This window comes from Leptodactylus fuscus, chromosome 3 (assembly GCF_031893055.1).
Source record: "Leptodactylus fuscus isolate aLepFus1 chromosome 3, aLepFus1.hap2, whole genome shotgun sequence".
NCBI classification, from domain to species: domain Eukaryota; kingdom Metazoa; phylum Chordata; class Amphibia; order Anura; family Leptodactylidae; genus Leptodactylus; species Leptodactylus fuscus.
The window spans coordinates 2,984,536-2,998,553 of NC_134267.1; the positions used below are offsets into that span (position 1 = coordinate 2,984,536).

At 49.5% G+C, this 14,018-nt stretch overlaps 1 protein-coding gene across 2 annotated transcripts in view; it reads right to left on the reverse strand.

Moving 5' to 3' along the window:
* Positions 1-14,018, reverse strand: part of AFTPH (aftiphilin) — a 48,839-nt gene that overhangs the window by 23,679 nt on the left and 11,142 nt on the right. For both annotated transcript variants that reach the window (XM_075266959.1, XM_075266958.1), the window contains exons 2-3: positions 5,186-6,891; positions 1,753-1,901 (exon numbers count right to left, since the gene is read on the reverse strand). In XM_075266959.1, the coding sequence (XP_075123060.1) occupies positions 1,753-1,901; positions 5,186-6,856 (1,820 nt within the window). In that variant the 5' untranslated portion in view covers positions 6,857-6,891. The remainder of the gene's footprint in view (positions 1-1,752; positions 1,902-5,185; positions 6,892-14,018) is intronic.

The window sequence follows — 14,018 nt, forward strand, 5'->3', positions numbered from 1 at the left end:
ATGGGTGTAGTGACCACAGTATGGCGGCACTCATGTGGATGGGTGTAGTGACCACAGTATGGCGGCACTCATGTGGGTGGGTGTAGTGATCACAGTATAGCGGCACTCATGTGGGTGGGTGTAGTGATCACAGTATGGCGGCACTCATGTGGGTGGGTGTAGTGACCACAGTATGGCGGCACTCATGTGGATGGGTGCAGTGACCACAGTATGGCGGCACTCATGTGGATGGGTGCAGTGACCACAGTATGGCGGTACTCATGTGGGTGGGTGCAGTGACCACAGTATGGCGGCACTCATGTGGATGGGTGCAGTGACCACAGTATGGCGGTACTCATGTGGGTGGGTGCAGTGACCACAGTATGGCGGCACTCATGTGGGTGGGTGTAGTGACCCCAGTATGGCGGCACTCATGTGGATGGGTGCAGTGACCACAGTATGGCGGCACTCATGTGGATGGGTGCAGTGACCACAGTATGGCGGTACTCATGTGGGTGGGTGCAGTGACCACAGTATGGCGGCACTCATGTGGATGGGTGTAGTGACCACAGTATGGTGGCACTCATGGGTGGGTGTAGTGACCACAGTATGGCGGCACTCATGTGGGTGGGTGTAGTGATCACAGTATGGCGGCACTCAAGTGGGTGGATGTAGTGACCACAGTATGGTGGCACTCAAGTGGGTGGATGTAGTGACCACAGTATGGCGGCACTCATGTGGATGGGTGCAGTGCCCACAGTATGGCGGCACTCAAGTGGGTGGGTGCAGTGACCACAGTATGGCGGCACTCATGTGGATGGGTGTAGTGACCACAGTATGGTGGCACTCATGTGGATGGGTGTAGTGACCACAGTATGGCGGCACTCATGTGGATGGGTGTAGTGACCACAGTATGGCGGCACTCATGTGGATGGGCGTACTGACCACAGTATGGCGGCACTCATGTGGATGGGTGTAGTGACCACAGTATGGCGGCACTCATGTGGGTGGGTGTAGTGACCACAGTATGGTGGCACTCATGTGGGTGGGTGTAGTGACCACAGTATGGGGGCACTCATGTGGATGGGTGTAGTGACCACAGTATGGCGGCACTCATGTGGGTGGGTGTAGTGACCACAGTATGGTGGTACTCATGTGGGTGGGTGCAGTGACCACAGTATGGCGGCACTCATGTGGGTGGGTGTAGTGACCCCAGTATGGCGGCACTCATGTGGGTGGGTGCAGTGACCACAGTATGGCGGCACTCATGTGGATGGGTGTAGTGACCACAGTATGGCGGCACTCATGTGGGTGGGTGTAGTGACCACAGTATGGCGGCACTCATGTGGATGGGTGTAGTGACCACAGTATGGCGGCACTCATGTGGGTGGGTGCAGTGACCACAGTATGGCGGCACTCATGTGGATGGGTGTAGTGACCACAGTATGGCGGCACTCATGTGGATGGGTGTAGTGACCACAGTATGGCGGCACTCATGTGGGTGGGTGTAGTGACCACAGTATGGCGGCACTCATGTGGATGGGTGTAGTGACCACAGTATGGCGGCACTCATGTGGGTGGGTGTAGTGACCACAGTATGGCGGCACTCATGTGGATGGGTGTAGTGACCACAGTATGGCGGCACTCATGTGGATGGGTGTAGTGACCACAGTATGGCGGCACTCATGTGGATGGGTGTAGTGACCACAGTATGGCGGCACTCATGTGGATGGGTGTAGTGACCACAGTATGGCGGCACTCGCTTCATCCTACCTGCCAGCAGACTTGGACTTTGAGGTCTTCTCCGGCTGCTCGGTGCATAGCAGAAGATCTAGGGGTGAAATCTTCTCCTCTATCTCAGCCACAGGAGGAGGAGGGAAGCAGCTCTGGAGAACGCGCTCGAGACGACTCAGTAAGAGATGCTGCGACGGGAAAAACATGCGATTCACGTGAAGGGTTAGATCTCATTCACACTTGTAGATGAAAACACAGATAACGGCACAATACGGATCTCTATATTTATTTATATTGTCTTTTCTTTATATTTTGACCCCATTTGTAATTGAGGAATATAAAAGGCGAAAAAACCCCGGAACAAATACAGAAGTGAACGACACAGACCTGGCTGCAGCGGGACGGGCTGCAACTGCAAAACACATCCTGTGCAGATAAAGGAGCAGCAACGGGAACGAAACCAGGTAAAAGCACTGCAATCCAATAAAATACTGACACTACTGCAGATGTGCAATAGGCAGGTGTGGATACGCCTTTACACAAGGTTATCTAGCTGGTGCAGGACTATCTGTATACATCGCTGTCACTGGTATACGGGGTCACTGGTCTGCAGAATGGATATATATTCTGATCCATCCATAAAGTGAACCCTCACATGGCACGCACAGGACGCCCGTGGACATGGACACTCTGGTCACCAGGAGTATTCAGGGACCCGAACCCCAATATAACGAGGACACAGAACACCCATCAGACAGGCAGCAGCCGTATACACTTGGGCCCCATCTCATCTTGTTCTCCTCCATGTTGGGCTTGTGCCTAGTGAAGCAGTGTGGAGACTGTGATGTGATAAATGACCAGCAGGGGGCTCCAGCAGTCCAGGACAGCCCTTCAGCACTTGCACCTATGGGACTATGAGGCTCGGAGTTCGGGTTCTGGCTCAGTGTCCATTCTGAGAGATACTTTCAGTCTGTATTTCATGAACCAAACACCCCCAATGTGACTCGGGCCGGTCAGTATTCTGCATCAGTATTTGTAGGCCGAAACCAGACACCAAACCTACACAGTGAAAACCTATAAGAGGAAGGTTTGTGGCCTAATAGGTGAATAAAGTCCTGTAGGGTGTTACAGCTCCACTGCAGTACCACATACAACCATGAACGGGTGTGGCGCTATTTTGGAAAGACAGTCGCCCCATTCTCAGCACCTTTCACTTTAGCAGGTAAGCAAATAAACATTGGTGAGATAAAATATTCTCCGAGAACGACCTCATAATTAGGAGAGTCCGATAGAAATATCCATGAATATCATCAAAAAGGAAAGACGATCTCCCATCTGGTGCGACGGGGGGACAGTCCGGAGTAAGTGCAGAACCCGTCAGCACACGGTGCCCTTACAAGAGGCATCCCATCCATTGTGCAGTAATTGTCCGGGCGCTCCTGGGCTTTCCCATGTGAAGCAATGGCAAGTGTATGTGCAGCCCAAATATCAGGAATTAGAGGCGCCCCCTAGGGGCCAGGCTGCTCCTGTAGTTGCCTTTGCTTCAAATGGTTGAGGAGTTTACAAATGGGGGTATATTTTTTTGCTGAAAAACTGCATGTGGTTTTTAACGCAGTAATGAGCAGTGCGGCGACTCTACCTCTCAGCTGTATGGCCAATAAACCGAGCCTGAGGGGGCAGACTAGGAGCGACTCATTACTGACACTAAAACGCACACAACTCCTCTGGGAAAAAGAAAAAAAAAAGCACAGTGTAAACCCAGCCTAAGCATCCAAACCTAAGGGCCCAAACCAAAGCGCCCAACCTAGATTCATACGCCATTTTCACTGTTATTAACCCTCAAGGCGCGCCCATTTTTATGATTCACATTTGAGTCTATTGAGGGATCCGCGAAAATGTACAAAAATAGAACATGACTGATTTTTTGACGCTACATTCTAACACACATAAAAAAAATAAGTCATGTGACTCACCCTGATTTACATACAATGAATTTAACCATTTAATGCAGCTGAGAGCAAAAAAACTGCAGAAAAATCTGCACCAACATCCTGTGACGTGTACGAGTGTTTTTGCTGCTGTTTTTCTGCAATGTCTTTTAGCTCAGATTTGCTCCGTGTGGCCTTAGTCTCAGACTCCATTTACACTACAGTGGAGATAGACTGTGCGATGGCCGTTCGACTTCTGTTTTTTGAAGGACATCACACGGCCGATTTCCGCCGTCGCTGCAAAAAAAAAAAAACAGCAGCAAAAACACTCCTGCATGTCACAGATTGCTGTTGCAGATTCTGCTGCAGTTTTTTTAGCTCGGCCACCACCGCTGTACAGCGGCTGGGGCTCTACTCCTATTATTTCCATGCCTCATCCACTGCAGCAGCTTTCAGTGCCCGCAGACCATGTGCAAAGGGTTTGAGTGTAAAACCCGACAGATCAGATACTGAGGACTGTGCAGAGGTCAGCTGTATTACAGACACATTAGGGGCTGGAACGCCCCTTTAAGACACTGAATTATTGTTGCATGAGCAAACATCAATTGTCAGAGGAAAGATGGAAATAAGTTGCGACTTCCCTGGCAGTGGGTTATATCCCACAAGATCATAGGATCAGTCATGTTGAAATCGAACATGTCTGATCTCTCTTCCCCAATATCTGCCATATGGATAACATAGTAGACTCGTCCCACAGAACCTTAAAGGGATCCTATCATTCAGACAACATTTTTTCTAAGTACCATGTCGGAATAGCCTTAAGAAAGGCTATTCGTCTGCTACCTTTCGTCGTTTTCTCTGCGCTGCCGTTTGCCTACAATCCCAGTTCTTGTCGGTATGTAAATGAGTTCTTTCGCAGCACTGGGGGAGGGCCCCAGCACTCAGACAGCATTGGGGGTGTCCACAATGCTGCGAGAGAACTCTCTCCAGTGCCGCCTCCATCTTCTTCAGGAACGGCCTCTTCATTCACTTCCGGCGGTGTCTTCTTACTTCTAGGCCTCGGGCAGAGCAGACTGCGCATGCCCATAGGCCACGAGAAAATGGCCTCTTACATAGTATTGTACGCAGCCATTTTCTCGGGGCCTGTGGGCATGCGCAGTCGGCTCTGCCCGAGGCCTAGAAGTAAGAAGACACCGCCGGAAGAAGAGAATGAAGACCCCGTTCCTGAAGAAGATGGAGGCGGCGCTGGAGAGAGTTCTCTCGCAGCATTGGGGACGCCCCCAGTGCTGTCTGAGTGCTGGGGCCCGCCCCCAGTGCTGCGAAAGAACTCATTTACAGACCAACAAAAACTGGGATTGTAGGCGAATGGCGGCGTGGAGAAAACGACAAAACATAGCAGACGAATAGCCTTTCTTAAGGCTATTCCGACATGGTACTTAGAAAAAACGTCGTCTGAATGATAGGATCCCTTTAAGTCACATGTAACTCTAGGATTCTTTATCACCTACTACCATAAGGAAACAAGTCCAACCTCCAAGCATTACCTGAAAGGCCACGGTTGACTCTTCATATACGAACGTCGTTTCCGGTTCCTGAACTGCAGGGAGGTCGCTGCTTTGTGCGCTGACACCCGAGTCATTGGAGTTAGAGGGAATGTCTGTCCTAAATGACTGCCAGTCTTCAGACTCTGCAGAAGACTCCACTTTCTCATCTCCAAAGGCCGCCCAAGAAGAAGCATTTCCTTCCTGGTCATCCTCAAACGCATTCCAGTCTGAAGGTGGCTGAGTGTTACCCGCCGTACTGAAATCAGCAAAGTCATCGCAGTCCGCTTTAACATTCGACTCCTCTTTTTTCGCCAAGGACACAAAACTTCCAAAGTCACTAAACTCATCCGGCTCCTCAGAAGCCCAATGCTGAGAAGGTTGGTCCTCAGAAGACAACTTTTCTGAAGGACCTGCCTGTTCCTCCTGAAAATCCACATTTGTATCCTCGAAATTCCCAAAGTCCTCGTCCTTCCCCTCCGTCGAGGGCATCTCTAAAGGTTCATGAACGAGTTTTGTATCCGGCGCGACATTGTCTGTCACAGGAAGAGCAGCATCAAAATCTCCAAAAGCCTCAAATTCTGGCTCCTCGTGACCTTCGTTCATGGTTGGACCACTCTGGAGATCGAGTTCTATCTTTTCGACATCTTTTGAGGTTTCCAGTGACTCATCGTGAGAAAGAGAACTTATTGTATTCATAGTCTGTTCTTCCTCTTTTCTACATTGTGTAGGTTTTGCTGTATTTTTGGTATCCAGTGAATGCATACTATCAGAGTCTAGGGGATCGCACATCGCTTCGTGAGGAGGAACACTATTAAGTGCTAACGTTTCGGGTTCTTCTGGAGGGAACGGGTCTTGTAGTACTTCGGTAGGAGCAGAGACGCTGCCATGTTCTGATCTACTGGATTCAGTGCTAATACTTCGAGGCTGTCCTTCATGTGAACCTTTGGGCGGCGGCAACTGGGCCTCATCTGCACCTACTGAGTCCCTGCTTGCAAACGTAGCAAAGTCTGCAAAGTCGTCCCCGGGACTCGGAGGTGAAAAGTCTATACTTAAGTCCGTACTATGAGAACTGATTGACTTAAACCCTTTAGAATGGCCCAATCGGTCCAGATCCTGTAATCCCTGAGGGTTGTCGCCATCAACCGCTGCAAACCCATTGGTCAGATTTTCCAGACTGTGGACTTTCTCGCCATTACAAGTACTTACGATTTGTTCCTCGCTTCGACTTATTAAATCCACATTGTCGACACGAGTAAGGAGGGTCTCTGAGTTTAAGTACTTTGCGTTCTCCCCTGAGCTCCCTTTATTATCAAGTGCAGCAACGTTGAATGGGGTGGTGTCGTGGTTGATGTTGGTCTCAAACACCGGACAAGGTCCCTTCTTAGAAATGCCGATCTCGGAGATGTTCTCGTTGGCGGTGATGGAGGTAAGGCTGGAGAAGTTATTTACATTATCCGAGTACTCGTGGATCGGTAAAAAGTGTTTCGATGGCATAAAGTCCTCTCTAGTCTTGGGATAGCCGACCGAATCAAAGTCAGCAAATCCAATTCCAGAGTTGTTGACGTCAGAAAATCCTCCAAATTCTCCAAACCCGTCGTCGTCGTCATCGTCTGCAACACTGTCGAGAGGAGGAGGGGACGAGGAATACATTCGAATGATTTCGGGTTCCATGGTGTAAGGTCTTGGTTACAGCAGCAAAATTACACCTGAAATGTAAAAAACAAACAAAGTTACATTATTATATACATAAAAGCTACAAAAGAAACAAAAAACTTTATCAACCAACATGAACAGACGCAGAGCAGCCCGGCCCGAATCCCTCCTACAGATAAAGGGCAGGAACCTCGAGATCATTTGTAGATTTCCCATAGGGCATTGCCAATAAGTTTTCATTCATCAGAGTCTCTTCAATAAGAAGCAGCATCCACCTGAGGGACATCTAAGACATCTTATTTAGGCAGCAGCCTGCTCTGTCCCCTGGTACGGGCACCCTACAGCACTTCTGGGACCCTCCCCAGGCCTAGAGGAAGCAGCGTGGCCCCATTGAGGCTCCGGCACCCCTATACTTCTGTCCATGGGAGAAGCCACTGGTGTAAGGCTCCATGGTAGACCCTTGGGTGAGAGAGCAGGTGGCAATAAGGAGCAAGTCAGGGTCTCCCTGAACTCTTTTAGGGCCTTCTAGCTTAGGAGGGTTGGGGAGGATTATCGGGGTCCCATGACAGGGCTCAGGGATAGACTGTACCTTTTTTAGCACTTGGGTGATGTGAAGAACAGACTCGGACCAGGTGGGTTTCTGGATTGGAGGATTCGGGCTAATTTGCATATTTTTCCCTATGGAACATTGCCTGTAAGAAAGTCTCCAAACGCTGCCGAGTCTCTTCAATAAGAACCAGAGGGTCCTGAGCTAAGAATAAGGCGGACTCGCATATGGCGGGAGACGTAAGTGTATGACAGGTTAGGTATGGAGTAACGGAAACCTGTAATGTCTGCAGACAGTATGATATAGAGGAAGAAGGGGCAGACGAGACTGGTATATAGGTCCATGGAAAACTAAATCTCAGCACATTCTGGGCGTCCAGTGGGCGGTCCTACTCAGTGACTGACAACTATCTTGAAGTCTATTAATTATGGAGTAGGACCGCCCATTGGACTCCTAAGTACAGAATGTGCTGAGATTTAGTTTCCCATGAACCTATATACCAGTCTCGTCTGCCCCTTCGTCCTCTATAACATACTGTCATACACTTACGTCTCCCGCCATATGCGAGTCCACCTTATTCTGGTTCAGAGGGGTCAGATCTCCAGACCGCTATACCGTGTATATTATCCTCCATTATACTGCAGGGTAATGTGCCGTACACCAGTGAGTGCTATACCCGCACCAGTCACCACCACGTCTCCATTATTGCAGCGCTGCAGAAGATCAAAGTCCTTAAAAATCTCCTTTAAAAACAAGCCTGAGGTGAAAATAATAAAGCACAGTCGTCTTATGTGTCCAATATGGTGACTATCCTGCCGCTCCTTTATTATACGCCATGTTCTCATCTGCAGCCATGTATCATATGTTGTTAGACCAGAACAACGGACATACGGACCGCTAAAATAGGAGCCCGTTGACAATAATGGGATCTGAAAATTCAGGCTTTTTTTTTTTGTGCAAAATGCACCATGTGAACACAGTTTTACATCAACATAAAAGTTCCAGTGGCCTAAGAACATGGCTGCGTCCATATACACAGTGTGCTGCCATACGGGGCTCCTGGACACATACTGCACATTACCACTAATTGGCAGCTGCGCGTGGACTGTCATTGCTTCTAAGTACAGCTGCGTCCAGACATGGCCTTAAGAAAGACTATTCTTCTCCTACCTTTCGTCATCTTCTCCGCACCGCCGTTCGTCTACAATCCCAGCATGCAAATTAGCTCTCCCGCAGCACTGGGGGCGTCCCCAATGCTGCAAGAGAACTCGACTCCATCTTCTTCAGCAGTGTCCTCTTCTTCTTCTGGCGGTGGCTTGTAACTTCTAAGGCCTCGGGCCTTGGGCACAGGAGACTGCACATACCCACAGGCCACAAGAAAATGGCTGCTTGCACAGTATTGTGAGCGGCCATTTTCTCGTGGCCAGCGGGCATGCCCAGTCTGCTCTGCCCAAGGCCCGAAGTCTAGAAATTACAAGCCACTGCTGGAAGAAGAGGCTGAAGAGGACTCTGCTGAAGAAGATGGAGGCGGCGCTGGAGAGATCTCTCACAGCACTGGGGACACCCCCAGTGCTGTCTGAGTGCTGGGGCCCGCCCCCAGTGCTGCAAGAGAGCTAATTTGCATACCTAGAAAAATCGGGATTGTAGGCGAATGGTGGCGCGGAGAAGGTGACGAAAGGTAGGAGAGGAATAGCCTTTATTAAGGCCATTCCGATGTGGTACCTAGAAAAAATAGTGCCTGACTGATAGGATCCCTTTAAGGATCTGGTGGCAGCACTTCTGTGTTATGGCTTGTGGTATGGGACTTTAGTTTAGGGGCAACCAGTTAGGCTACCGACCAGTTTTAACTGCACCTGAGAAAGGGTCCAGCCCGAAATGCATTGTGCTTGGTACTCAAAGCTATTGAAGAATTCTTGAGAAAGATTGAGTTTGTGCGCGCTTCACCCAAACTCCTAACACCGGACCGTGTCATTCATGTGTACAGACTCATAGAAATCAATGGGTCAGTGTGCTATTCGGGGAAAACCCAGATGTCATACAGTCATGTGCAGAGGGGCTTAAAGGCACAGCCACACACGGGTGCACTGAACTTGCATTTGCAAACAGATTAAAAGCAGATTATTTTGGACACAAGATCGGTCTTTTTGACACGGAAAAAATAAGTTCCGTTCCCTACATCACTAACTGCCCCTACAACAATATGTAAGTGGGATAGAAAAGATTTTGGTGGTGGTAGACATTCCCTTTAAGGGGGACACATAGGGGGTTCCTTGAAGCCAAAATTAGGACGAGATCCTTCACTGAAGAAACGATGTAGGAGCTTATACCATAAAGGAAAAAAAAAAAAAAACACTGAGAACAAGGTCAAAAACTGCACCCAAGGCCGCAGCGTCTGGACCAATGTGGTGGAGACAGCGATAACAGACGACTTCTCCTAGCACATACTTCACATTCCTGCCGCCATCTCCTTAGGTCATGTTCGCACATTGCAGAGGCTGCTGCACATTCACCCGTTACCTGCTCACCTAGAATAATGGCAGCGCTCCTTGCAACGGTCACATGGACTTTAAGGCGACTTTCCAAGACATGGAAGCTTCCCCTCATCCCACCGGTCCTGCAGGCCAAGATCACTTTAAGGGTTTTCTGCCCCAAGTGGTTTCTCCTACTGATGGCCAATCCACAAAATATCAGAATTTATTTGGTGTGGTCTGACTCCCAGACCCCGCACAGATCTGCCAGTACCCTGATCAGCTGCAGTACCTGGTGCCACCACTGTACAGAGGAGGGGGCTGCAGCTCTAGTTCTCTTACTGAATAGGAGCAGATCTGCTTCAGGATCACTCTGTCTCTGTGACTTTCATTGTCCGGGGGCAGTCAGCTCAGCTGATCAGTGCAGGGTCTGGGTGTCGCACCCCCACTTATCAACCGATTACCTATCAGGTGGACTGGGAGCTGAAAACCGCAATGCCAGACACTAGCCGTGGACCTGGTGCTATCTCTATAAGAAAGCAGACACGTTTTCCTTGCTCTGGGCAACTTCAGGGCATTGAGTGGAGCCAAGTATGTGCAATATGCAAACCTCGGCATCTCCTGCAGCTTAAAGGGGTTATCCAGGGACAAATAAAGCTGACCGCTGCATTCCCTCCCCTGGATAAGCTTTCTTACGAATATATATGCAGGTCCCCCAGGGATCTGTGTATTACCCTTGCTGGGGAGGCTGTAAGTCTTGTTCCTCCGACTCTCCTGCTGACACCCGACTACTCAGCTGTACTCTTATGGACCTGAAGAACAGAGCGGAGGAGGGGAGGTCGCACATGCAGACTATTCCGCTGTACTCTTATGGACCTGCAGAAAAGAGTGGAGGGCGCAGAGGTCGCACATGCAGACTACTCCGCTGTACTCTTATGGACCTGCAGAATAGAGCGGAGGAGGGGAGGTCGCACATGCAGACCATTCCGCTGATCTCTGCAAAGGGAATAATAGGGGGTCCGGGGAATAAAGCTTATCCAATGTAAGGAATACACTGCTAAGATTTTTGCACCTTGGAAGACCCCTTTAATTCTTTGATGCCGAGTGCCATATTGTCTGCATAGAGATGCCATCAGCTAAGAGAACGGTATTGTAGTATTGTATTGTATGTAATTGTCAAGAATTTTAAGCAGCACACTGCAATGACAATATGCTGAATCAAACCCACGACCTGCACAGGGTAAACTCATAGTCCGAAATTATACCCAACCGGTATCTTCCACGCCAGCAATGTCGTCCAATTTGCACAAAGAAAACAGAGCCAAAGCCCTGCTGGAAGGCCCAATAAAGAGGCTTTATCTGCGTGCCGAGCAAACAGCCGAAACCTGCACCTGTAAACCGAGGGCCACGGCAGCAGAGTCTTAGCCCGGGCTCCCAGCCAAATAACCAATAAGCATTCTGCCCATGTGAACATACCCTTATAATTCTAGCTTTAGGACTATGGACACGATGGAAAGACTGTGCACAGTTGGGAGTTTTGCAGATAAATGATGCCACGTTCCATCCATATCTGCATCCTAAACATCGCTGCTCGGAACAAAATAAAGCCCCATCTGAACACAAGCCACGTCCTATCCAGCATTGCAGACAAGGCGACTGTCCCGTCCTGCCACTGTGCTAAAGACATTACAAAGAGGTCTGAGACAGCGCGGCCCTGACACTGAGCGTTTACCGGACGGAGGAGGATTGCTAAATGGATTATGTAACCCAGGGAAGGCGCAGAGACCGCACCGCGCTATTATAGGAAGATCTATCCATGGGAGCAAAGGGCGGCCATAACGTAATGGAGTCCTGATACCTCCACCAGAAACTCGCAGGTTACAGAGAGGTCCAGAGAGGAACATGGAGCAATCACACCGGTGTCACCAGGGACAAGGGAGGATGTTTTTGGCCCATCCCCTAAATTAAAGGTTGCCGTTGTTTTTATACTGACCGCGAACTAGCTACCGTAGCTTCCGCCATGTTGTTTACATTCATGTCAATAGGACCCAGGATCAGTCTGTGATAGCGAAAGACCATTGAGGTCATCTTATGGCAGAAGACAGCAATGGACTTTAGGAAGGGTAGCGTGAACTCCCCTAAAAGCGGCCGACCCGATCTGCAGCACAACCTTAGATTGAAGTGAATGGGGACAATTCTGCACTGACTTTGCAAAATCCAGGTCTTACCTTTAGGGTTTCCAGTCCCGGCTAGACATATGGCTTTCAGTGAAAATATAATAGTGTATTATACAGGTATTCCAGGTGACTATTACAGACACTTGAATGGGACTGAGCTGCAATCAGGCCATGTGACTGATGAAAATGATATGACATGGGCTGCTGATCCCGGGGAGTATCAGGTATCGGATCCCTGTGGATCTGCAATAGACAACCTATCCGATGCAGAGAGGATTCATTAAAGAATCATAATAATCCCTTTAACAAGCCCCCCATGGGCACAGGCTATAAATACCCAAGAGACAAAGATTCGCACCCTCTCTGAAGGCGTGACGCAAAAACAAACACCCGGTTATATAACCATCCATCACGTGTCCATAGACTGTCATTAAGTGTCCGCCACAAATCACTACAAGTCCCAGGCGCACGTGGTCACCCTATAGGGGAAACATTGCAGCATTTGATGGCTCGTTACCCGGCAGATGACAGGGACACAAACCACAGAGGACACGATCGGCTCGCTTATATAACGGCAGCCTTGTCTGGTTTTCTATGGATTTCACATGATTTGCACGGTAGAGGGGCGCAGACGCTTCAGAGCCCTGACAGGCAGATCAGCCATAGTCCCCATAGACTAACAGCATCATGTCCAGGGTAAGAAGTGCAGCCAGCAGATATATACAGTATATAGCCGCGGGGTGCCCCCGAACCAGCCCAGAGCCCAGTCCCTCCAGGAGGGAGAGGAACGAAGGGGGAAAATGCAATCCCATCTATCACTGCTTATCTGCCATGTTTGGCCTTTTCTACCTCCCCCTATAATACTACAGGGAACACGGGGTCTTCACTGAAAATATTACATGCGGCTTCTTTTGCAGTGTTTTTGTGGGGATGATATTAAATAAATCTCATTCACTTTGTTGGGACTGTAACACAGTATTTTCTGCAAGCAATCTGAACACCTGGACAAATGTGTATGTGCACCTCATAGAATATAATAGGGCTGCGTATTATCTGCAATGGCGGACCTGTACCTGCAGATAATAGACTACTGTCATGTGCCTGAGGCCTAGAAGGGGCTGCTCATGAAGGGGGTCATTACTCTGCCACTTGTTGGTCTCTACGCCCTGCCCATGACTGGTCACCGTCATACCCACCTCAGCCATGTCCTGTGTGTTGGGGCAGGACCAGCAGGGACCCTATAACCACTAGCATAGCAGCAGGGGGTGGGTGATCTAGGGCGCAGGTTATCCTGCCGGTCGACCCTTCACGTCTGTCCTCATAGCTCTGATCCCATGTAAGTCAGGACACAACAAAATGAGCCCCTGAGGACTTTCCATCACGTCACGGGCGGCTCCCGGGCGCTCGGTTACAGGACAGTAATATAATCTGCTCTGCATTTTTTATCAGTCTTCCAGGGCTCAGCGACCTCCAGTATCAGGAGACATGTGCAATACATAGAAGCGACACCAAAGAGAATCCTCCGAGTCTGAACGACAACTCTCATCATCCCATACGCACCAGGTGCCCTCATATAACTCCTTGGCATTGGCAGGTGACGCCGGGCAGCCCCAAGGCCTGTACAATGCCCGCTCTGTTTACACAACCAATCTCCCGAGGCGTGCTAAATTGCAGAAATAAAGGGCAGCGGCCGGTCACAGCGCAGGATCTGTTCCTTTGTTTTCTGTAGTATAATCTTGGCTTAAAGCACAAATCAATAGTTTGATGTCTTCTTCTGCATTCACATCCTCGGCTCTCTCAAGGATCCCTGAGACAGAACAGACGTCTCCCGTTTCTCCTTCCTCGTCCGCTGTTACAAGATATTAAAAGGATTCGCCATAAACAAGTCCACAAGCGGCACATTTACTAACAGCGGTAAACCGGTCCAGGAATTACAGCGTAACGCCAGCGCCGCGCAACCACCGGGACGGATGGTAAAGAGTGAGGAA